The 26823-nt window shown below is 42.0% G+C and overlaps 1 protein-coding gene across 1 annotated transcript in view; it reads left to right on the top strand.

Annotated features, from left to right (window-relative positions):
• Positions 1-26823, top strand: part of SNTB1 (syntrophin beta 1) — a 161964-nt gene that overhangs the window by 124478 nt on the left and 10663 nt on the right. The window contains exon 4 of the mRNA XM_070748250.1: positions 22103-22242. Coding sequence (XP_070604351.1) covers positions 22103-22242 — 140 coding nt within the window. The remainder of the gene's footprint in view (positions 1-22102; positions 22243-26823) is intronic.

Here is a 26823-nt window from a genome sequence, read left to right as displayed (position 1 = left end):
TTTAAAGGACATCTAATTGGGGAAGTGGGCTGCAAAGTTATAAAAGAAACATTTGTCGACATTAAATATAAAAATACAAGATGCTATTTTGGGGCTGAGTGGGTGATTTCATTTCTCATGAAAAACGATTCTATAGGGGGACAGAAAATTGAAAGATTTTTCAGAAGGTATAAGAAACTTTTCATTAATCTATTTATCATGCTATATGCAAGCCGTATTTTATTATCAGTAAGAAATGTTCTGGCACCTTAGATAAAGCTAGAGAAAATGCAGTTTTAATATCATTTCTTTAGTATAAGAATTTTAAAAAACTAATTTGATTTGAAGTTTGGACCAAGTTCAGTGGAATTTGGCAAAAAAAAATTGGCAATAATAGAATTTCCTTTTTGGCTTTGCACCGTGCCTGAATTAGCTCACTGCAGTTTGTTCAGTGAACTCTCATTTTAAAAAGCTTTTGTTTTGTTCTTGGAAAACATAAGCATTTAATTTTATTATGTTTACTGGTTAATCGTCTTACTAAGAAATGGCATGGAAGGAGACCAAGAAGAGTGTAATAAATCAATTCCCAATGGGTAGTATATGACAAGGACCTTGTTGTGGTCTGCCAGCTGCCAGGAGAGCTGGTGACAGGCTCGGACGATGAGGAAATTGGGCAAGTCCTGAGTGTGGGGAAGCCTCTGATGGATGCTCTACATCCAATGCAGAGATAGAGCCAGGGCCGTCCGGCATTTTCCAGCTGCCTTCGGAGTTGGAGATAAGTGGGAAGAAGAACAGCTGGGGCCTATTCCAGATGCGCATATGCACAGAGCTGTTGGTAAAGGAGAACAACTATATACCAAGAGCCGACTCAGGAAGAAAGGCACACGTGGACGCTGAATGGGCTGGGGAATCAATAAAAGCAAAAGGGGAGTGGTGTCATAGTAGACAATTGTTCATATTTTGTTAGGAAGGTTTGCTCATTGTGGTTCATACCACAAAGACTTCTTGCCAGGAATTAATTTGCAGCTTTCTGGCTGGGAGCTCCTGGCCCGGCAATTTTCCAAGATTAGATTAGATTAGATTTATTGGATTTATATGCCGCCCCTCTCCGTAGACTCAGGGCGGCTCACAACAATGGCAAACAATACATAGCAACAAATCTAATATTTAGCAATCTAAATTACAGTTTTAAGTTAAAAAATCCAAAAGAACCCCAATATATAAAAAACAAGCACACAATCGAATCATACACAACAACTACATGGGCAAGGGGGAGATGTTTCAATTCCCCCATGCCTGATGGCAGAGGTGGGTTTTAAGGAGTTTCCGAAAGGCAAGGAGGGTGGGGGCAGTCCTAATATCTGGGGGGAGCTGGTTCCAGAGGGTCGGAGCCACCACAGAGAAGGCTCTTCCCCTGGGTCCCACCAGACAACATTGTTTAGTCAACGGGACCCGGAGAAGGCCAACTCTGTGGGACCTAACCGGTCGCTGGGATTCGTGCGGCAGAGGACTGGTAAAGGACTGATAAAGTCTGTACTTCAGTCAACCCTTGGAAGGAATGCCATGAATACACAGTAGCTGAATAAAGATGGGGGGGGATTGAGTGGGGGGGGAGTCTGTTTCTTGGTTCTGCTAAAGCTGGGTCAGAACAGACTCCAATCAAGCCAGGATTATTCTATATTTAATGATTTCTTTGTAGCAGAATACAAATACATTCCCCTCAGCAGTTGGTTGCTACCAGTTCGGACCATTTCTTTAGAACTAGTAGCTCTGACTCCAAGTCGAGAGTGAATTGGTTCTCTTTATCCATGAAATGTTGAAAGGGGGCATAGTAAATCAAGAAAAATAGTTTTTGGAGAGCTATCGTAACTTCAAATGATTGGTAAACAACTGGTTGTAAGTATTAAAAAAAATCTACCCGTAATCTCCTGCAACCTGGTTTTCTCAAGACACATAGCTCTAGTGAAGTGATGGCGAACCTTTTTTTTGGTTTGCGTGCCAAAAGTGGGGAACACCGTGTGTGTGTGTGTGTGTCACACATGTACGTGCCAACACCCATAATTCCACGTGCCCCCCTGTGTATGCACGGGTACCGATGTGCTCTTCTGTCACAATGTGAACCAGTGGGAAAGATAAGTAGCACCCGCCCCAATTCCCCGACTCTAGAAGTGTCAAACTCAATTTAATTGAGGGCCGCATCAAGTTTGTGTTTGACCCTTTGGGGGGCGGGGAACTTGACGTCACTCGTCAGTGGCCCGAGTATTCTGCCCGGGATATTGGGCTCCCAAGCTTCATTTTCGGTTGCAACGGCCTTCTGCGAGTGAAAACAGAGCTCGGGAGGGCCGCCTGTGGACCCTGCAAGCTCTGTTTTTTCTGGCAGAGGCACCACGGGTTGGTCCTTTGCTGTTTCCAGGGCAACCCCGCGGGCCAGATCTTTTATATATATATATATATAATTTTTTTATTAGTTTTCATAAAATAGACAAACAGACATACATACATTCAACATAAAAGGTGGGGATATATTTTCCCCGCTTATCTCAAAAGTATGAAGTTAAGTACATAAAAAAGAATACATAATTGAATATATAATTGAATGTTAAAAAAAGATTTGTTAAACTTTTTATTAAAGAAAGTTCTTCTCATAATAATTCTTTGTATATAAACTAATTCTAATATATTTCAAAACCAAACTTAATTTATCTAACGCTATTACAGTGGAACCCCGACATAAGAGCTGCTCTACTTACGAGCAACTCGAGATAAGAGCTGGGAGGGGAGAGATATTTTTGTTCTACTTACAAGCCCAAATTCGAGATACGAGCGCCAAGGAGCTGTCTCCTGAAGCCGAACGCTAACTTCCGCGTTCGGCTTCAGGAGACAGCTGCGAAGCGGCGCGCGTGTTTTAAAAGGTTGCAGCCGGCCTGGGGGGCTCGGGGGGTGCTTGCAGCCGGCCTGGGGGGCTTGCCAGCACCCCCCCAAGCCCCCCAGGCCGGCTGCAACCTTTTAAAACACGCGCGCCGCTTCGCAGCTGTCTCCTGAAGCTGAACGCAGAAGTTAGCTCTTTTTCTTTCTCTCTTTTACCTTCCCTTCCTCTATTTCTTCTTTTCTTTCTCCTTCCCACCTTCTTCCCTCCCTCCCTCCCTCCCTTCACTCATTCCTCTCTTACTCTCCCCTTTCATAAGTTTCCTTGCTTCCTTCCTCTGTTCCTGTCCCTTCCCTCTTTCCTTCCTTCCTTCCCACCCTCCGTCCATTCATTCACCCATTCCTCTCTTGATCGCTTAAAGCCGGTCCCTGGTGCAAAAAGGGTTGGGGACCTCTGTCCTACAGGATTGGGTGGCAGAGAAGTTGAACATATGTAAATTTAAAAGTTTAAGAAAGTTTACAAGTTAAGTGAAAGAAACTTCATTATTCATTTATATGTACATGTACATTTCTTCATTAAAAACTTGTCTTTCTGCATAATTTAGACTAACTTTGTGAGTTTTTTGAGGGCTGGAACCAATTAAAATTATTTACATTAATTCCTATGGGGAAAAGTCGTTCGAGATAAGAGCTGCTCGACTTAAGAGCCCAGGTCCGGAACGAATTAAACTCGTATCTCGAGGTACCACTGTATAACCAAAACAATTTATACATTTGTATCTTAATATTCTATTGTTTTTTCTTATCTATCCATATATAAACTTTGTTCCATGTTTCATAAAATTTCGTATCTTCTTGATCATTTAAGCATCTTGTCATCATATCCATCTCGGCGCAGTCCAATATTTTTGTGATGACTTCTTCTTCTTGGGGGATATCCTCCCCTTTCCAATTTTGCGCATATATAATCCTAACCGCAGTTAAAATATGTATAATTAAATATAAAATTTCTTTCTTATAGATCTGATTTGTAATTCCTAATAGATAGAATTCCGGGGTAATTTCAATATCTTGCTTTACTATTTCTTTCATTATTTTCTCTATCATCTTCCAATACATTCTAGCTTTGCTACCCCGCGGGCCAGATCTAAGCATCCCGTGGTCCGGATTCAGCCTGCGAGGCCTTGAGTTTTACACCCCTGCCCTAACTGTCAGATCATGTCATGGCAAAGTAAGAACCACATGTCCAGATAAATGTCAATACAGGAGTAAATAACATGTTAAAGTTGTTGTATATGAGGGTGATTTTTGCCAAGCCTTTCAGATAATACCTAAGAGACAGGATGAAGGGAGGAGAGATAATAAATCAATCTAGCACATCTTTTCAGTAATTCTGAAATACCGCTGGAATTTAACTGAATAATAATAGTCAGAACTTTTCAACCACAAATCACGCTATTAGTTTTTCCAACCTCCTGTTTTTATCACTTCCAAGCACTTAACTTGTTTTGGGAAAAATTGTTGGTTTGTTTTTCTTGGGCAAAATTGAAGAGCTGAGAAATATGTTTGACGGGATCATAAAGCTCTGAGTCTCGGCCAATTGAGGGTTGAATTACATGATTTATCTATCTATCTATCTATCTATCTATCTATCTATCTATCTATCTATCTATCTTTCTATCTAGTCCAATACACAATGAGGGTTTTAGTGGGTATATATCTATATACACATAGTAAAATACATGATGAAGGTTATAGAGGAGATACTCATAGTAAAATATATCTAAGAAATAATAGAAAAGAAGATATAGTAATAGAACATATCAATGAAAGAGTAGAAGAAGAGATATAGGAATAGAAGAAAGGTATAGGAGATATAGGAGAGCAATAGGACAGGGGACGGAAGGCACTCTAGTGCACTTGTACTCACCCCTTACTGACCTCTTAGGAATCTGGACAGGTCAACCGTAGATAATCTAAGGGTAAAGTGTTGGGGGATTGGGGATGACACTATGGAGTCCGGTAATGAGTTCCACGCTTCGACAACTCGGTTACTGAAGTCATATTTTTTACAGTCAAGTTTGGAGCGGTTAATATTAAGTTTAAATCTGTTGTGTGCTCTTGTGTTGTTGTGGTTGAAGCTGAAGTAGTCGCCGACAGGCAGGACGTTGCAGCATATGATCTTGTGGGCAATACTTACATCTTGTTTAAGGCGTCTTAGTTCTAAACTTTCTGATGATCTACTTTGCTTCTTTTGACTGTGTGATCCTAATTAATCAAGGATCTTGAACTTTGACATCATTAAGGAAAAGGAATTCCATTCTGGATAAATATTTTATTCCTTTCTGTAACAAATCCTGATAATTGTGGGAAACGGTTTAATCATGATGGAATATTTTAAACCAGTGATGGCAAACCTTTTCCGGCTCGGGTGCCAAAACGCTGTGCATGGTTGGAATAGCGCACACGCATGCCCACACCCATAAGGCAATGCATATGCACTAAAGCCTCCGGACTTCCGGTGGGCCCATCGGCCTGTTTTTCGCTCTCCCCAGGGTTCAAGAAAGCCTCCTGAAGCCTGGGGATGGCAAAAAATCAGCCCAACAGCCCAACCGGAAGTTTGGAGGCTTCACTGAGGCCTGTGTGTGTGTGCGGGAGCTTGGAAATGAACTTCCGTTTGTGCCATTGGCAGGGGTGGGCAGCAGGCAGGACGGGGTGGAACGCAGTTCCACCGGCGGAAATGAAGATGTGTGCGCAGCTCCAGCTGATGAGCGGCTGTCCCTTACTAGATTACCGGTCTCGGCTCAGCTCCCCTTTTCCCCCCTGCTGCTGCTGCTGTGTCTGCGCTCCTTGCTTTTTTCCTCTTTCCTCCTTCCTGGCCTCGGACCAGCTTCCCTCTCTCCGGCTCCCCTCCAGCCTCACATAGCCACCTCCCACCTGAGGTGCAAGCAGAAGGCGTCGGTGGAAGCGGCGCTGGCAGCATTTATGCTTCTGGCAGCACCCGTTCGCCTAGCTACCCAGCTTGAGGTGGGGGGGGGGACCCAGGAAGGAGAGCGCAGGAAACGCGAAGCAAATTGTCACCCCAGCGAGCGACACTGCTAAGGTTGTAAGTCGAGGACTTAACAGTTCACTTGAACAATGATGATCGTTCAAGCCACTCCCGTCTGGTCACATGGCCTGCAAGCCACTCCTATCCAGTCACATGACCATTAAGCCATACCCACAAAATAAGCCACACCCACAGTGTGGCAGTAAAACTTTTGGCTGCCCATTACTGGCCATTGGGCTGTTTTTCGCCATCCCCAGGCTTCAGGAGGCGAAAATGGACAAAGAGAAGGCCAAAAATCAGCCGTCCAGCTCACACATGTGCGCTGGAGCAGACATAGGGCAATGCCTTGCGTGCCACAGGTTCACCACTGTTTTAAAGTCTACTCATCATTCCCCTTTTTCTTGGGGTGGGGTGTGCAGCCTTTCTAGTAACCCCACGCAGACATGAAAAAGAATTCCACAAAACTAGAATGTGTAAAAGCCTGCCATAGATACTAAGCGAAACACATTATTTTTACACAATTTCGCTAGTCTCTTGGGTGAAAAATGGTCCCCAATCTGGCCTCATTGTATGTTATTCCATCTTCCCATCGTCCTTTTTTTAGGGGTTGCCAGAACAATAGAAAATTGCAATGCAAAAGGATTTTAGTTTGGTTATGACTTGTGGCCATGCACTAGACCAGTGAGGACAAAGCTTTTTTCTACCTGGTGCCAAAATAGCATGGGTGTGCGTTATGGCGCATGCGTGAGTGCCCGCACCCATAATTCAATGCCTTTGGAAAGGGTCCAAAGACGGGATACAAGAATGGTGGAAGGTCTTAAGCATAAAACGTATCAGGAAAGACTTCATGAACTCAATCTGTATAGTCTGGAGGACAGAAGGGAAAGCGGGAACATGATCGGAACATTTAAATATGTTAAAGGGTTAAATAAGGTCCAGGGAGGAAGTGTTTTTAATAGGAAAGTGAACACAAGAACAAGGGGACACAATCTGAAGTTAGTTGGGGGAAAGACCAAAAGCAACAGGAGAAAATATTGTTTTACTGAAAGAGTAGTAGATCCTTGGAACAAACTTCCAGCAGACGTGGTAGATAAATCCACAGTAACTGAATTTAAACATGCCTGGGATAAACATATATCCATCCTAAGATAAAATACAGAAAATAGTAAAAGGGCAGACTAGATGGACCATGAGGTCTTTTTCTGTGGTCAGATTTCTATGTTTCTATGGGGAGGGTGAAAACAGCTCCCCACACCTCCCGGAGGCCCTCTGGAGGCTAGAAACAGCCTGTTTCCCACTTCTGGTGGGCCCAGTAAGCTCATGTTTCACCCTCCCCAGGCTCCAAAGGCTTCCCTGGAGCCAGGGGAGGGGAAAAAACGCCCTCCCCCATCTTCCTGGAGGCTCTTTGGAAGCCAAAAACACCCTCCCAGAGCCTCTGTGCAAGCCAAAAATCAGCTGGCTGGCACACACATGCACGTTGGAGCTGATGTAGGGCAACAACTTGCGTGCCAGCAGATTTGGCTCCGCGTGCCACCTATGGCCCCCGTGCCATAGGTTCACCATCACTGAACTAGACTCATGATGTTCCTGGGATATTGGCTTGGTTTCCATCCCAGGGCCAAACTTCTCCAGGTCTTCCTATTCATCTCCTCAACCTTTCAGTCAACTCTCAGCAGAGAAAAGGGTACTACTATTGCCAAGATTGTGTAACTAACCTCTTCCCTCCAATTCCAACTCGCTCTTGTCGCTGGCATCGCTGTTTTCGTTACGGGACTGACAACGGCTTGTATTGTGCGCTCTGGAGGATTTTGTATACCTTGGCAAGTGCCCAGATCTGATAGTGAAATAGAACAGCTTTGTGGAGCACATTTGGATCAGGAAGAGATTAGAAATGAAAACCTAGGCTCTAGTTTCTTTTCATTTCCCTCTTCTGCAACCGTTCTCCCAGTATTGCCTCCTTCCGTGCCACCAGGGTCAAAGGTATTTATTATAGTCCATTTCCTGCTGCGCGGGAAGTATCAACATCCCCTGTTCACAGTTGCCTGTGCTAATCAGCGTCAACCGTGGAAATTATTTTGCTTTCATGGACTTTGAGTGATTACAAAGGAAATTTTGCAAGGTTTGGGCCGCTAGGTATACTCTGTTTATTTATTTATTTATTTATTTTCTTATTTATTTATTTATTTATTCGACTTCTATGCCTCCCAATCCCAAAGGATTCAGGGCGGCTTACAACAACGGTACAAATACAATAAAAATACAAAACAGTAGGAAAAGCAAGTAGGATGCTTGGCTGCATAGCTAGAGGTATAACAAGCAGGAAGAGGGAGATTGTAATCCCCTTATATAGAGCGCTGGTGAGACCACATTTGGAATACTGTGTTCAGTTCTGGAGACCTCACCTACAAAAAGATATTGACGGGCTACAAGAACGATGGAAGGTCTTAAGCATAAAATGCATCAGGAAAGACTTCATGAACTCAATCTGTATAGTCTGGAGGACAGAAGGGAAAGGGGGGACATGATCGAAACATTTAAATATGTTAAAGGGTTAAATAAGGTTCAGGAGGGAAGTGTTTTTAATAGGAAAGTGAACACAAGAACAAGGGGACACAATCTGAAGTTAGTTGGGGGAAAGCTCAAAAGCAACGTGAGAAAATATTATTTTACTGAAAGAGTAGTAGATCCTTGGAACAAACTTCCAGTAGACGTGGTTGGTAAATCCACAGGAACTGAATTTAAACATGCCTGGGATAAACATAGATCCATCCTAAGATAAAATACAGGAAATAGCATAAGGGCAGACTAGATGGACCATGAGGTCTTTTTCTGCCGTCAGTCTTCTATGTTTCTATGTTTCTAAAGTAGAAGAAGTCGAACAGTTAACTGAGGTTAAAACATAACAAAGCCCTACATGGCAACGGACCAGAATATCTTCGGAACCGTCTTCTGCCGCACGAATCCCAGCGACCGATTAGGTCCCACAAAGTTGGCCTTCTCCGGGTCCCGTTGACTATAAACAATGCTGTCTGGCGGGCCCCAGGGAAAGAGCCTTCTCTGTGGTGGCCCCGGCCCTCTGGAATCAACTCCTCCCAGGGATTGGGACCGCCCCCACCCTCCTTGCCTTTTGAAAGCTTCTGAAGACCCACCTTTGTCACCAGACATGGGGAAACTGATATACCCCTAGCTATTATGGTTTATGTATGGTCTGTTAGGTTGTGTGATTGTTTTCTTTTTATAATAAGGGTTTTATATTGTTTTTAACATTAGATTTGTACATGGTGTATTGTTGTTGTGAGCCGCTCCGAGTCCTTGGAGAGGACTCGGAGCTTTTATAAAGTTATTATATTAAAAAAATCACACTCATGTGCATACATACCATTCTTACAGTTGGCCATCAAGCTGTGAATTTATGGCCCCCAGGCCTATCGGCAAAGCCAGGTTGTTGTAGCTTTGCGAAAGGCCAGCAGGGTGGGAGCAGTACGGATATCGGGGGGAAGTTGGTTCCATAGAGCCGGGGCAACCACAGAGAAGGCCCTCCCCCATGGTCCCTCCAACCTGCATTGCTTAGTCGACCGGACCTGGAGGAGGCCAACTCTGTGATTGGTATCTGGGAGGTATACGGCAGGGAATGGTCCCGTAAATAGTCTGGCCCTGAGCCATGTAGGGGCTGCCCTGCGATTTCCTTTGCTTCAGACGCTTGGCAGTTGACTCATATTTATGTCGGTCGCATTGTCCCAGGACTCATGATCACTTTTTTGAAACCTTATGACAAGCAAAAATGAACAGGGAAGGCAGATTCCCTTAACAACTGTGTTACTAATTGAAGAACTGTGCTAGCAAAAACTTCAGAAGAGAAGGATTTAGGGGTAGTGATTTCTGACAGTCTCAAAATGGGTGAACAGTGCGATCAGGTGGTAGGAAAAGCAAGTAGAATGCTTGGCTGCATAGCTAGAGGTATAACAAGCAGGAAGAGGGAGATTATGATCCCGCTCTATAGAGCGCTGGTGAGGCCACATTTGGAATACTGTGTTCAGTTCTGGAGACCTCACCTACAAAAAGATATTGACACAATTGAACGGGTCCAAAGACGGGCTACAAAAATGGTGGAAGGTCTTAAGCATAAAACGTATCAGGAAAGACTTCATGAACTCAATCTGTATAGTCTGGAGGACAGAAGGAAAAGGGAGGACATGATCATAACATTTAAATAGGTTAAAGGGTTAAGTAAGGTTCAGGAGGGAAGTGAACACAAGAACAAGAGGGCATAATCTGAGGTTAGTTGGGAGAAAGATCAGAAGCAACGTGAGAAAAAATTATTTTACTGAAAGAGTAGTAGATGCTTGGAAGAAACTTCCAGCAGACGTGATTGGTAAATCCACAGTAACTGGATTTAAACATGCCTGGGATAAATCCATCCTAAGATAAAATACAGGAAATAGTATAAGGGGAGACTAGGTGGACCAAGAGGTCTTTTTCTACCGTCAGTCTTCTATGTTTCTATGTAAGAACTGCAGTGATTATGACCAAAAAAAAGGTTGTAACATGAGGCAGAAGTCACTTAACAGATGTCTCGTTTAACAACAGAAATGTTGGACTCCATGGTTTTGGCCATAAGTCGAGGACTACCTGTAGTAGCCTCATCTTCGTTGTATGCAGGTTGCTACCGGTATAGTAAAGGACGGTGCACCAGTAGTGATCGCTGCACTCTGTGCGCAGCATTTGGTTGCTTGTGTGCATGCCCCAACATGTTTTTGCTTCTGCGCATGCGCAGGAATCAAAATCTCAGAAGGGGACAAGTGTGTGCGCATGATTTTGATGATTTTTTTGCTTCTGCGCATGCTCAGAAGCAAAAAAATCACTGAAACCTCACACATGGTGATCGTACCAGTAGCAACCTGCTACTGCCTACAAGGAAGATGAGTCCAAACTATGGAGTAGATGAGGAGTAGAGTCCAAGTATGGAATAGATGAGGCTACTACATGTTCTGTCGGGCTCTCTGGTAGACTCCTCCCAAAAATTCACAGGTACAAATTTCAGACACACGTTTGAAAATTCAAAACAATGTTTTTTATACCAAAAATTCAAATAAACTAAGCACTCTTTTTCTATAGCACAGAGCACTCGTCTCCAAACAAACTGGTAATTTGTACAAGTCCCTTATCAGTTCTGAGATACTTAGCTTGCAGCTGTGAGGCAATTCACAGCCCTTCTTCTTTCACAAAGTGAAACACACTTTGCTCTGGTTTAGTTTCAAAGCGGGGAAAAATCAGCACACAAAGGTCAAAGTCAGTAAAGCAGTCACGAAACACAATGATCAGATAATCCTCCACAATGGCCAAACCCACAGGCTGCTATTTATAGCAGCCTCACTAATTACCACAGCCCCACCCAAACACAGGTGGCCTCATTTTCTTTGATAATAATCTCTCAGTCGTTGTTGCCTATGCATCGTTCTCCGCATGCGTGGCTGTATAATTAACTCTTGTTCTGAATCCAAGGAGGAGCTAGATAATTGATCTCCTTCTGAGCTGTCTGCCACACTCTCCTCCTCCCTGTCACTCATGTCTTCTTGGTAAGAGGAGCCTTCATCATCAGATTCCACCAGAGGCAAAACAGGCCTGCAGCATGTGGATGTCTCCCCCACATCCACAGTCCTTGGGGCAGGAGCTGGGCTAGAGCTAACCACAACACTACAGGTAGTCCTCGGACGCGCATGCACGCAAGCTAACCGAAGCTGCAAGCGCATTGCACCAGTAACAGCAGTAAGTCCACCCCTGATTGTATGTATTCAAACAGAGTCTATGCCGCCATCAGTCAAGGGGTGGTTTAATTTGAATTCCTGCACTAAGCAGGAATGTTGGACTTAATGGCCTCTGTGGCCCCTTCTGACTCCAGTTTTGTACATCTAAAACATTCTTTTTGAAGTGGGTTAATGGCTATCAGGAAGGAGAAATTACTTTTTCCTTGAAAAGCAGACTCCCATTACGAAACCCAAAAGCACGTCAATTAAATTCCAACCTGTTTGGAATACCTGTTAAAACCTGTTGGAGCTTGCCCAATAAAGGAATCATTTGTTTACTAAACAGAGACTCTAATTAAACTAGCTGTTCTCTGTTAATGATAAAGAATAGTTTTGTAAGGGGAAAAAAGTCCATTTCATTACCGGTCAGCCTCATGATAAACAATTCTGCCAAATCTTCCATTAAACAACAGTATTGTTAACATAAGAAATTAAAAAGCAATCAATTTAATTTGATGTACTTATTTAATTTAAGTTTTGAGTTGCTATTATTATTATTATTATTTTATATTATTGATTTTATCATACCTCCTATCTCTTCTACAAGATGACTCTCAGCAGCTGACAAGTAATAAAATAAGTAAAAAATAATGAAAGTGTATTAGCACTTAAAAATACCATACTAATCTCGCTCACGGGAAGTAATTATTCCTCTCTACAGTACTTTGATACGACCACACTTGAAATACTGAGTTCAATTCTGGGGGGCCCAATTTAAAAAGGAATTGATAAACTAGAGCAAGTTCAAAGGAGAGTTACAAGGATGGTGAAAGGTCTGGAAACCATGTCCTATGAGGAACAGTTAAAGGATCTAGGGATGTTTAGTCTGCAAAGGAGAAGACTAAGAAGAGACTTGATTGCTGTCTACAAATATCTGAAGGGCTGTCACAGAGCAGAGGGATCAGCATTGTTCTCATTAACACATGGCAGGACTAGAAACAACGGAATGAAACTGCAAGGGAGTAGATTTAGGTTAGATATCATCAAAAACTTTCTAACAGTAAGGGTGATAAACCAGTGGAGGTCTTCAAACAGAGACTGGATAGTCATCTTGTGTATTTTTAAGTGCTCATACGCTTTCATTATTTTTTACTTATTTTATAACTTGTGAAGCTGCCGAGAGTCATCTTGTAGAGGAGATAGGAGGCATGATAAAATAAATAATATAAAATATAAAACAAATAATAACAACCTACGTTAACAATATAATTGTTTAATGCAGTGTTTCCCAAACTTGGCCACTTGAAGATATCTGGACTTCAACTCCCAGAATTCCCCAGCCAGCATTCGCTGGCTGGGGAATTCTGGGAGTTGAAATCCAGATATCTTCAAGTAGCCAAGGTTGGGAAACACTGGTTTAATGGGAGATTGAGCCAAATGGCTTAAAAGGTGAATTGTTTACCATGAGGCTGACCTGTAATTAAATGCACCTTCAACAAGATAGCATTTAGACGTATATACCGCTTCATAGTGCTTTTACAGCTCTCTGTAAACTGTTTACAGAATCAGTGTATTGCCCCCAACAATCGGGGTCCTCATTTTACCCATCTTGAAGGATGGAAGGCTGAGTCAACTTTGAAGTGGGGCAGTTGCCAAAACAGATCTGGTGGGTTTATGTCTTTCAGGTGCTTCTCTCCATGGTAGGGGGTGCCGCATGTCAGCTCCAGTAAGCCTGCTGGAGCTGTCATTCGTGCTGGGGGAGAGAACGGGCTGGCCGTAACCTGATACTTGCTTACTGCAGTGTTGGTGCATACTGATGACATTCATTCATTCATTCATTCATTTAGTTAGTTACTTAGTCCAATACGCAATAATACACAATGAAGGTTATAGAGGATATAGTAGAGAAGAAATACGAGATATAGGAGAGACTATAGGACAGGGTACGGAAGGCACTCTAGTGCGCTTATGCATGCCCCTTACTGACCTCTTAGGAATCTGGAGAGGTCAACCGTGGATAGTCTAAGAGTAAAATGTTGGGGGGTTAGGGGATGATACTACGGAGTCCGGTAATGAGTTTCAGCACTTCAACAACCCGATTACTAAAGTCATATTTTTTACAGTCAAGTTTGGAGACGGTTAATGTTAAGCTTGAATCTGTTGTGTGCTCTTGTGTTGTTGTGGTTGAAGCCGAAGTAGCCTCTTGACAGGCAGGACATTGCAACATATGATCTTGTGGGCAATACTTAGATCATGTTTAAGGAATCGTAGTTCTAAGCTTTCAAGACCCAGGATTGTAAGTCTAGTTTCGTAGGGTATCCTGTTTCGAATGGAGGAGTGAAGGGCTCTTCTGGTGAAGTATCTTTGGACATTTTCAAGGGTGTTGATGTCTGAGATGCGATATGAGTTCCATAACAGATGAGCTGTATTCGAGGATGGGTCTGGCGAAAGTTTTGTAAAACTCTGGTAAGTATTGTGACATCAGAAAGTCCTACATCTGGCTGGAACAACTGAGAAACAGCTTCTACTGATTACAAGCCTGATTACAAGATTGGATGACAATTAACCACTGGGGTGCGGTGCGGGTAGTATAAAAGGTGGTGGGAAGCAAACAATAAGCAACTCTGATAAAGTTTACACTTTGCCATTGACAGTGTTTGTCAGTTCATGCTGCAGGAGGAGTAAAGGAACCTGTACAGTATATGACTAGCCCTTTGTTTCAGAGTTGTTTTTAATTGTTGTGTCTTTGATATCATTGCAAACTTCTGGGAGAGAACCTATAGGGTCTGAATGGAAGAGAGGATGAGAGTGCTTTTAGGAAATAAATCCCAGATGAATCCCTGAGGAATTGTGAGAGGTCGCAAGCCATAGATCTTAGCCCTTGCCTATCAAAGTTATTTTGAACTTGCTTTGGAAACATGGAGGATACCAGCTATTGGGCAGTTTCCTTAATAAAGACACTACAGCAGGAGTTCTTTCTTCAGAAGGCTTTTACTTCTTAGTATCAAAAACTATTAACTCTATGACTATATTACAGAACACCTAACCAAACTATTACACTAGATCAGTGTTTTTCAACCAGTGTGCCGCGGCACACTAGTGTGCCCTGGAATATGGTCAGATGTGCCGCAAGAGAAACATAGAAACATAGAAGTCTGACGGCAGAAAAGACCTCCTGGTCCATCTAGTCTGACCCTTATATTATTTCTGTATTTTATCTTAGGATGGATATATGTTTATCCCAGGCATGTATAAATTCAGTTACTGTGGATTTATCTACAATGTCTGCTGGAAGTTTGTTCCAAGGATCTACTACTCTTTCAGTAAAATAATATTTCTCATGTTGCTTTTGATCTTTCTCCCCCAACTAACTTCAGATTGTGTCCCCTTGTTCTTGTGTTCACTTTCCTTTTAAAAACACTTCCCTCCTGGACCTTATTTAACCCTTTAATATATTTAAATGTTCTCGATCATGTCCCCCCTTTTCCTTCTGTCCTCCAGACTATACAGATTGAGTTCATTAAGTCTTTCCTGATACGTTTTATGCTTAAGACCTTCCACCATTCTTGTAGCCCGTCTTTGGACCCGTTCAATTTTGTCAATATCTTTTTGTAGGTGAGGTCTCCAGAACTGAACACAGTATTCCAAATGTGGGTCTCACCAGCACTCTATATAGCGGGATCATAATCTCCTCTTCCTGCTTGTTATACCTCTAGCTATGCAGCCAAGCATCCTACTTGCTTTCCTACCGCCTGACTGCACTGTTCACCCATTTTGAGACTGTCAGAAATCACTACCCCTAAATCCTTTTCTTTTGAAGTATTTGCTAACACAGAACTGCCAATACAATACTCAGATTGAGGATTCCTTTTCCCCAAGTGCTTTCCCCAAGAGGGGAGAGAGAAAGAGAAAGAAAGCGAGAGAGAGAGAGAGAGAAAGCAAGAGAGAGAGAAAAGAGTGAGTGAGAGAGAGAAAGAAACAAAAAAGAGAAAGAAAGAGAGAGAGAGAAAGAAGCAAGTGAGAGAGAGAGAAAGCAAGAGAGAGCAGGGGGTGAAAGAGAGAGAAAGAAAGAAAGAGAGAAAGAGAGAGAGAAAGCAAGAGAGAGCAGGGGGAGAGAGAAAGAGAGAGAAAGAAAGCAAGAGAGAGAGAGGGAGAGAGAGAAAGAGAGATAGAGAAGGAGAGGAGAGAGAGAAATGTGAAAAAAGGGAGAAAAAAAGAGAAATGAGAAAATGATTGAGGCAGAGAATGAGAGGACAGAGAGAGAAACAAAAGAGAGAAGTGACTCTTGATTTAAAGAATATGATAAAAAGCACCCAAAGAATAAGAGAGAAAAACCCCAGCCCTCACCTGTTTTGGAAATGGTTTCAAGAGTGTGTATACACACACACACAAGTGGGGGGGGGGGCAATATATATAATATGTACTGTCTTAGAGTGTCATTTTGGTTGGTGGTGTGCCCCAGGATTTTGTAATGTAAAAAATGTAAAAAGGTTGAAAATCACTGCACTAGATGACTCTACACTAAACCACAACAGAGCAACCAACCAACCACAAACCACTAAGACCACTATCAGGCCACAGCTATGGAAAGGTATATTACAGTATATACAAGTATTGACCAATCAGGTTGTAGAACAGATTGCATCATTTTGCTGATGCACCATGACTCAGCATTCCTTCTACTTTACAGTAAATTCAGCACTTCCACTGTACTTGGAATATTACCTCTGGTTTTAAATCCCATCATCGCCTGCACAACAGTTGACTCTGTTGGTCTAGGGACGAACTAAAATTTATCTAGAAATCCCTCATCTCTGGACCAGCAAGGAGGCAGGATAGAATTGGGAAAGGTCACTTCGGGAGAAGGAAAGTTTTTGCTATCCTCAGAAGTGGGTTGGTCAACAAAGGCAGTCAAGCAAAGAAGGGACAATGGTTTATAAAAGAAAACCCTACCAGATAACATGAATAAAACTAATACAATCCTATAAATATATTAACTGCAGCAAGAATAGCCTTTGCTCAAAATTGGAAACATGACTATACCCCCACCACTTTACATTGTATCAACAAGACTATGGAATGTGCTGAACTGACAAAGATGACCCTTGAATTACAAGATAAAAAGAATCACAATTCTACAAATCCTGGGAGAAATGGTTCACCTGGTTAGACCAAAAAAGATTCCAAAAACCTGACTGAATGATAAAAGAAGCTACCACCCAAACCTTCATTCTACAACTTCACCAAAAATAAAGACCTAACAGCAGGATAAACATCTCTATTTATGATGTTGAAATCCTACATAGGTGACTCATTAGATAACTATAATGGGACAAAATTTAGTTTTAGAATTTGAAATTAATCCTACAGTATATAAACCCCTCACATCCTGGACACAAATTGTTTCAACTCCTACCCTCAAAACGTCACTACAGAGCACTGCACACCAAGACAACTAGACACAAGAACAGTTTTTTTTCCGAACGCCATCACTCTACTAAACAAATAATTCCCTCAACACTGTCAGACTTTCTACTAAATCTGCACTTCTATTCTACTAGTTTTTCTCATCATTCCTATCACCCATTTCCTCCCATGTTGACTGTATGACTGTAACTTGTTGCTTATATCCTAAGATTTGTATTAATATTGCTTCTTCATTGCTTATTTGACCCCTATGACAATCATTAAGTGTTGTACCACATGATTCTTGACAAATGTATATTTTATTTTATGTACTCTGAGAGCATATGCACCAAGACAAATTCCTTGTGTGTCCAATCACACTTAGCCAATAAAATTCTATTCTATTCTATTCTATTATAAAAAATAGAAACATAACAAGACTATAGGCTGTGCGACAGCATAATAAACAGAGGTTGACTTGTCTTTATTGTATATATGTATAGCTTCTTTCTCTTCTTTTTTTCTTTTCTTTCTCTCTTCTCTTTCTCTTCTTTCCCCCCTCCTTCTTTACTTCTTCTTCTTTACCTTTTTCATTTTATCAATGTGTTGTTCTTCTTTCTCTTTTTTATTTAACTAAGATATTAACCACCTATTATGAAAGAGGTTTGATGCAAAAGTTATATATTTGAATTTGTTCTCATATTCCTCACATTTAAATTTATTTTTCATGATCTGTACATGTAGACACATATTTTGTGGTGGTGTTCTTTCTTCATTAAAGATTTATACTTAAATAATAATAATACAATTGAGGTGGGGAAGCACTTATTTGCACAGTGAATATGCCAGGATGGCTGCCAAAAAGAAGGAAAGAAAAAAGAATTGGATGAATTCATGAAAGAAAGGCGTGTCTTTTCAATCAGGAAAACTCAATATTTTCTGCCGATGGAGGAAGGCCTGCCTCCAAATACCAGGGAACACCAGGGGGGAAAGATATACAGTATTCATTTCATACCAGTGACTCATAGCATCTTCTAATGTCATCGAACCGTGGCTGAGCCAAAATAGCAGTAATGAGGACAAGCTTTACATCATTTCAATGATAGCTGCAAGACGTTGTGCAGAGGTCATAAATCAACAGCGGAGAAATGTTCCGTGTCTCAGTTTCCTGCTTTAAAAGCATTTATTGCTTTTAAGCAAGGTTGACTCAGCCTTCCATCCTTCCGAGGTGAGCAAAAAGAGGACCCAGATTGTTGGAGGCAAGAGGCTGCCTCTGTAAACTGCTTCGAGAAGAGGGCGGTAAAAGCACTTTGAAGCAGTAGATAAGTCTAAGTGCTCTTGCTATTAATCCCGAGGCCAGGAACGTTTTGTTGGTTTTGTTGGGTATTTTTATTATTATTGATATTACAGTGGTACCTCATCATACGAACTTAATTGGTTCCAGGAGGAGGTTCGTAAGGTGAAAAGTTCGTAAGATGAAACAATGTTTCCCATAGGAATCAATGTAAAAGCAAATAATGCGTGCAAATCCTTCAGGAAAATCCCAAACTTTATAAGGGAGGCGAACAGAGGGCAGGGAGGAGCAGCTAAAGGGGGCGGGTGGAAGAAGCAAGGCTAGGCTAAAGGGTGAGTGGGAAGGAAGAAAGGCAAGGGGGGCGCCCCTCCCTTTTCTTTTTTCAAAAGGCACAGTTTCAGTGTGCCTGCAAGCATGCAAAATCTTTACTCCTCCAAGCTGCCCCTCCCTTTTCTTTCTTAAAAAGACACCGTTTCAGTGCTTTTGCAAGCATGCAAAATCTTTACTCCTCCAAGCTGCCCCTCCCTTTTCTTTCTTAAAAAGACACCGTTTCAGTGCTTTTGCAAGCATGCAAAATCTACTCCTCCAAGCTGCCCCTCCCTTTTCTTTCTTAAAAAGACACAGTTTCAGTGCTTTTGCAAGCATGCAAAATCTTTACTCCTCCAAGCTGCCCCTCCCTTTTCTTTCTTCAAAAAAAGGGGGGGGAACCCCTTCATCCCAGCAGCAGCTGCTTGGGTTCGTAAGGGGAAAATAGTTCAGAAGAAGAGGCAAAAAAATCTTAAACACCGGGTTCGTATCTTGAAAAGTTCGTTAGAAGAGGCGTTCGTAAGATGAGGTACCACTGTATTTGTATTAGCAGAGTTCAGCTGGCTTAATTTGCAGTGGATTTAGCATGGCAAGAAATAACACGTGGTTCAGAATCCCATTTGTTAGCAATGAATTGCCACTCCTTCATAAAGATGAAAAATGCAATCTTTACTTACAATTTTGTTGATTCATGCAATTACAGATTGCAGGCAGATAAGCTTATATTCCAGTCCATATTAATAACTTCTGGATGGTCTCATGTGTGAGGCTGGCTTTGCATTTCATCTCACACATGTGTCCTCAGCCGAGGACAATGGAGCACACAGGAGGTGGACAAGGAAGGGTCATCAGGGCGAAAAGCGTTCAGAAGAAGGGCGGAGCATCTACTCTGCAGAGGTTTATATAGTCTGCAGAATACCTGCCCCTTTTGGTCATCAAAAGGTGACACATTGGTCAGTTAATTGCGACCCGACCATAGAGATGTGTTTACAAGACAATGCAATCATGTAGTAGAGTGGTTAAACCCAACAGGTTTGTTGTGGGCAACAAAGTTTGAATAAAGGCGGGCCTTCCTCTAATTCTGGGAGGCTGGTTTTAGGCTTTGGTCTTGTGATACAAAGGTCGCCTAGACAGCAATGCACCACATTTTTTTTCAGCCTATAGAAAGTGATGGCGAACCTATGGCACAAATGCCACAGGTGGCACGCAGAGCCATATCTGCTGGCATACGCGCTGTTGCCCTAGTTCAGCTCCAACGTGCATGTGTGTGCCAGCCAGCTGATTTTTGGCTTGCACAGAGGCTCTGGGAAGGCGTTTTTGGCTTCCAAAGAGCCTCCGGGGGATGGGGCAGGGTGTTTTTACCCTCCCCCAGATCCAGGGAAGCCTTTGGAGCCTGAGGAGGGCGAAACACGAGTCTACTGGGGCCACCAGAAGTTGGGAAACAAGACTTTTCCAGCCTCCAGAGGGGTTCCGAGCGGATGGGGGAAGCGGTTTTCACCCTCCCCAGGGATTGAATTTGGGTGTGGGCACTCACGCATGTGTGATAGCACACAAACACACTCTTTTGGCACTCGGTGAAAAAAAGGTTTGCTCTCATTGGCCTATAGTTACGGTACGAATGCCAAACTTTAGATATACATTATTTGAATTGTCAGGAGTGCGTGTGTAAATTTTGTGTTTCTTCAGACAGAGAGGGTAGCTGCAGCAGTGTTTCGAAATGGCGTCTGTAAGTGTTATACCTCCCATCTTGATTATTGCAACACACTCTACATGGGGTTTATTTATTTTTATTTATTTATTTATTTTGTCCAATACACAATGAGGGTTTTAGCGGATATATATCTATATACACATAGTAAAATACATGATGAAGGTTATAGAGGAGATATTCATAGTAAAATATATCTATCGAAGAATAGAAAAGAAGGTATAGTAATAGAACATATCAATGAAAGAATAGAAGAAGAGATACAGTATAGGAATAGAAGAAAGGTATAGGAAATATAGGAGAGCAATAGGACAGGGGACGGAAGGCACTCTAGTGCACTTGTACTCGCCCCTTACTGACCTCTTAGGAATCTGGATAGGTCAACCGTAGATAATCTAAAGTGATAGGTCAACCGTAGATAATCTAAAGTGTTGGGAGTTTGGGGATGACACTATGGAGTCCGGTAATGAGTTCCACGCTTCGACAACTCGGTTACTGAAGTCATATTTTTTACAGTCAAGTTTGGAGCGGTTAATATTAAGTTTAAATTTTTTGTGTGCTCTTGAAAAGTGTTCGGAGACTCCAAATTGTCCAGAATGCAGCTGTGCTCACCAATATTACACCTACACCTACACTCCGTGAGCTGCACTGGCTTCCTATTAGTCTCCAGGCACAATTCAAGGTGTTGGTTATTACCTATAAAGTCCTACATGGCTCCGGTCCAGACTATTTATGGGACCATCTCTTGCCACATACCTCCCAGAGACCTATAAGAGCACACAGAGTTGGCCTCCTCAAGGTCCCATCAATTAAATGCAGGTTGGCTGGACCGTGGGGAGGGCCTTCTCTGTGGCCACCCCGGCTCTATGGAAACAACTACCCCCCCGAAATCTATACTGCTCCCACCCTAATGGCTTTCCATAAGGCCACCAAAACCTGGCTTTGCCGGCAGGCCTGGGGCCATGAACCAACAATAATCATGGCCAAATTGTATGAATGTCAAGTACCGGTATGCATCTTGGGTTAGTTTATCATGGCTTTTCATTATGGTTTTTATAATTCAGATTCTATGTTTGACTTCTTTTTTACTGTTTTTGAATTTTATACTGTTGTAAACCGCCCTGAGTCCTTCAAGATTGGGTGTCATAGAAGTCAAATTAGTTAGTTAGTTAGTTAGTTAGTTAGTTAGTTAGTTAGTTAGTTAGTTAGTTAGTTAGTTAGTTAGTTTAGTTAGTTAGTTATAAGTTAGTTAGTTAGTTAGTTAGTTAGTTAGTTAGTTAGTTAATTAGTTATAAGCAGCGTGTCATCATTGAGTTTCTCACTGCGGAGAAGGAAACAGTTGGGAACGTTCACAAACGTTTGTGTACAGTTTATGGAGAATCTGCAGTCGACAGAAGTACGGTTAGTCGCTGGGCACAGAGGGTGAGGCCATTAGAAGAACAGAACAGAAGAACAGAGGGTGAGGCCATTAGAACAAGGCGTGGCACCGACAGGGCATACATGCCCTTGTATCTCGCTGGAGGAAGGCCATAGAATGGGACGGAGTTTACGTGGAAAAATAGGGAGTGTAGAAGAAACTTCATTCTTTCTTGTGTGTAAGTTTCAATGTGTTCAATAAATAATTGTTGAAGAAAAAAATGTGGTGCATTACTTTCTGGGCGACCCTCATATTTTGGCATGGAAAAAGCAGTGTTCTGAATTTTTTTCCCCTTGCGCCTCTTTCATTGGAAATCTTGCTTTGTTTTGTCCAGGTGCTGGGAGAGAATGAGAGACCTTCCAAAGCTGTATTGGTTGCCTTGACAGAGAAAGATCTCTTGATATTTGAAAGCATGCCACGCATCAAGGAAGCTTGGTTTACTCCACTGCATTCCTACCCTCTCTTAGCTACCAGGTATGTTCTTTTCGAGCCAGCGCTGTCAAAGACGTCTCTGTGGTCATCTGGTCAACATGACTAAACACCAGAGGCGCACAAAATGCTGTTACCTTCCCACCAAGATGGTCCCTATTTTTCTACTTGCATTTTTTACGCACTTTCAAACTGCTACGTTGGCAGAAGCTGGGACAAGTAAAGGGAGCTCACCCCATTATGTGGCGCTAGGGAATCGAACTGCTAAATTGCTGATCTTTCAATCAACAAGCTCAGCGTCTAAGCCACTGAGTCACTGCGTCCCTTAATATATATAGAGAGATAAATCTCTTAGTATATATATAGAGAAATAAATCACATTTTAATCCCTCTGATGGGTACCAGACACTTTCCTTTCTCTAGTCCAGAAGATAGAGAGAGATAACACATTTTAAAGTTCTCTCTTGGCTAGCAGTTGCCTCTGTTTCTTTAGTCCAGAATACACACACACACACACACACACACACATATAAATTGTGTCTTTAAATTACTTTAAACCCCCAGGCTATCCCAAATATCTAGCCAAAGACAATTGGTTTAAGTTCTACAAAGTTTCTACAAAGTTTCACATATCACTAACAGATTTAATTGTTTGATTTTGTCTGGTTATAAGAAAAGTGGGGGAGGATTGTTAGATTATATTTGATTTGCCTTATTGTAAACAGTGCAACAATACATTGTTATTGTATAGGACTATTATTGGTTTTCCACTATTATGTTTTTACTAGTCTATATTCTTTAAAGAGATAATAAGAACTAGTACTCAAGATTAAAAATTATTTTGTGCTTATAACCTAATTTTTTTTAAAAAAATTACTTATTTCTCAGGTTTTTCACCTCCCATTTTAGCCAGAGGGGTTTATGCAGATCTGTAATAAAACAGATTGTCCCCTCTGGCTACAATTAAAAAGGTACAAGACAAAAAATAACTGGAAAGAGAGAGGTGAAAAATAACAAACCATGTTCTCCCTTAATAGGAAATAGTGTTTCTATGTAAGTAGTCCTTCACTTCGGACTGGTTTGCTTAGCGGCTGTAAGAAAAATAATAAGACCCTATTCAAAATTACAGTAGAGCCCACAAAAACCATCCCAAAGGTACTTTTTCCAAAAAGCAACTGAACATTTTCGGTTTATTGTTTGAAAACGTTTTGCTTCTCATCCAAAAAACATCTTCGATTCTTCAGTTGAGAAGCAAAACATTTTCAGAAACAACAGCCTAGGAAAGTTGTCTAGTTGTCTTTTGGAACAAGCACTTTTGATGGCTGGCAGGTGCACATACACATCGGCGTGAGATTTTGCTTTTGCGCATGTGCCTGAAGCCAAATTACACGCGAGGATGTGCAAGCGAGATTTCAGCAATTTTCGCCGATTTTTTAATCAGCAAATTATCAGCGAAAATTGCTGAAATCTCACTCACATATGCGCCTCCATACAAGATTTGGTTTCCGGTGCATGCGCAGAAGCTGAGTCTTGCACCAGTGCATGTGCACCCATCCGCCAGAAACAGACGTACCTGCGCCAGTCACTAGGAGGGTTCCGGTAGCGTCAGTGAAGAGGAACCCTGCCCTGTTCTGTGGGCCTGGCTTGGTAGGTGTGGCTTGGCCATGCCCATCAAGCCACGCCCATAGAACCGGTAGGGGGGAATTTGAATGCCACCCCTGCCTCAAGGGATGAGACAGAAGCAGTGATTTGAGATGATAACTGTGAAGAAACATCTCTGAGCCTCAGTGAAGAAACATATGATAAGCTCAAAGCACACTATAGAGCAGGAGTCTCCAAACCTGGCAACTTTCGGACTTGTGGCCCTCAACTCTCAGAATTCTGGCTGGGGACTTCTAGAAGTGGAAGTCCATAAGTGTTAAAAGTTGTAAAGTTTGATGACCTCCTACAATAAAGCACCAACCATCAGGGATTTGATCAGCGTCTTCTTCCTGCTCATTGCAGGAGAAAAGTTCTCATGTTACCAGTCAAAGCTGGCCCATGTAGTGATAACTGTTGAGCTGTCATTAAGGAAAAGATGTCTCACATAGTTCAGGAGAACAAGTAGAAATGAATGACTTGTTGACGGGTTCAGCCTCGCAACATACTGTATTTTTCAGAGTATAAGACTATTCCCTGCTACCCGCCACACTGGTCTGCAAGACCAGGAATGTTGGGGAACCGTGTCCTATAGGGATTAAGAAAATGCCATTTGCCATATTTTTCAGGGTATAAAACACACCTTTTTCTTCCTTAAAAGAGGCTAAAAAATTGGGCGCATCTTATACTCTGAGTGTAGTGCCCCCCCCGTCCTAACTAGCTGCTAACAATCTTCCCAGATTTTACCTTGCAAGTTCTTTCATTGTTTATCTCTTTGAAGAATGTTTTCTAAGCCCCAAACCTGCAGGTTTCTTTTTCGTTGTTCTACTTGTTGAGAATGTTTCTTTCCAGCCCTAACGAGGTGCTAACGATGTTCCCAGCTCTTTGCAGCTTGCAAGCTCTTTCATTGTTACTCTCTGCAAAGAATGTTTTCCAAGCCCTAAGTCTTTGCGGGGGTTTTTTTCCATTGCTCTACTTGCTCAGAATGTTTCTTTCCAGCCCTAATCAGGTGCTAACAATGTTCCCAGGGTTTGCAAGCTCTTTCATTGTTACTCTCTTGAAATAATGTTTTCCAACCCCTAAGTCTTTGCAGGTTTTTTTTCTATTGCTCTACTTGCTCCAAATGTGTCTTTCCAGCCCTAATCAGGTGCTAACAATGTTCCCAGGGTTTGCAAGCTCTTTCATTGTTACTCTCTGCAAAGAATGTTTTCCAAGCCCTAAGTCTTTGCAGATTTTTTTTCTATTGCTCTACTTGCTCCAAATGTTTCTTTCCAGCCCTAATCAGGTGCTAACAATGTTCCCAGCTCTTACCACTTTGCAAGCTTTTTCATTAATAAGAAACCATGATGGCTGGATTTTTTTTTCTTGCAGTAATGAGGTTTTTCCTACAGTAATGAAGGTTTTTTTAAAGCCCTAACCAGGGGATAAAAAATGTGCTGAAGCTGACAAAAAGAGACACTAGCCAGATAAATATCTGGTAGGCAAATTTCCCCCTCCCCATTTTCCTCCCTAAAAACTAAGGTGCATCTTATACTCAGAAAAGTACCGTAATATTCTGATGATACAAGAGTGAGAAACTTCATTACTGCAGGAAAAAAAATCCAGCTATCATGGTTTTGGGTTTAAAACTAGCTCATTGTCTGGAAACCATGGAATCGGCAGAAATTCTGAGCCCAATCCTTTTTTCTTTTTTTTTAAATATACTTTATTAATTTTTCCATAAAAGGACATATAAACTCACAAACATTTAAACATATAGTAGGGGTTACAATTACCCCTCTTTTCTTGGAGTCAATTTTTAATACAGAAAAAAGGATAAATTCTTAAGTTTTTAAGTCAACATAGTATTCTAAGTGAAAAGAAGATTTTTTTTTTACATATTCTAATAAACATAGGGTTAAGTTAATAAAAAAGAAAACCCAGCAACAACAAAAAAAGAAAAAAAATTCAATAACATTTTGATATATTCATACAATTTTCGTAACCTTAATTTTAATTTTATTTTTGTCTATCCATGTATAAACTTTATTCCAGATAGTATAAAAGTCAGATTCTTCTTGATCATTCAGCCTTCTTGTCATCATATCCATCTCTGCACAATCCAATTTTTTTTAAACTACATCTTCTTTTTTGGGAACATTTTCCCCTTTCCAATTTTGTGCATAAACTATCCTGGCTGCTGTTAAAATATGTACGACCAAATAAAAAATATCTTTTTTATATTTCTGCTTAGCTATACCTAAAAGATAAAATTCTGGGGATTTTTCTATCTCTTGTAATGTACAGTGATCTCTCGATTAGCGCGGGGGTTACGTTCCAAGACCTCCCGCGCTAACCGATTTCCGCGTTATACTGGATGCGGAAGTAAAAAACCTTCTGCGCATGTGCGCCATTTTTTTTCATGGCCGCACATGCGCAGATGGTGGAGTTTGCGTGTGGGCGGCGGGGAAGACCAAGGGAAGATTCCTTCAGCCGCCCAACAGCTGATCTGCTCCGCAGCGCGGAAGCAGCGAGGAGCCGAAGATGGGGTAAAGGCAAAGGGGAAACCCCATCTTCGGCTCCTCGCTGCTGCCGCGCTGCGGAGCGGATCAGGTGTTGGGCGGCTGAAGGAACCTTCCCTTGGTCTTCCCGCTTGCCGCTTGCCAGTCCACACACGCCCCCCTGGATGAGCCGGCCACAGGGGCGAGGGGTGGGGATGAAGGGGCAGGAGCAGCCAGGGAAGAAAATTTCAATGAATGACAATTTTGTTTAAATCACAAATGCGATTAACGTGAGCACAATACAGTATTCATATCCAAATAAACCTCCAACCAAAACATAAAGAGAAGGTAGTATTTGGATGGTACCTGATTAGAGTAATCCTCAAGTTCCTTTCGGCCGAGCAGCCAGGGAAGTCGAGCCAGGCGTGGCGGCGGCCTGCGCCGATGTTCCCCGCTGCGACGGAAGGCAGTCGCTTGGCTAGGGAGGCTCGGCCGAAAGCGGCTGGAG

This window comes from Erythrolamprus reginae, chromosome 3, assembly GCF_031021105.1.
Source record: "Erythrolamprus reginae isolate rEryReg1 chromosome 3, rEryReg1.hap1, whole genome shotgun sequence".
Taxonomy (NCBI): Eukaryota; Metazoa; Chordata; class Lepidosauria; order Squamata; family Dipsadidae; genus Erythrolamprus; species Erythrolamprus reginae.
This window is presented reverse-complemented; position numbering and strand designations above follow the sequence as displayed.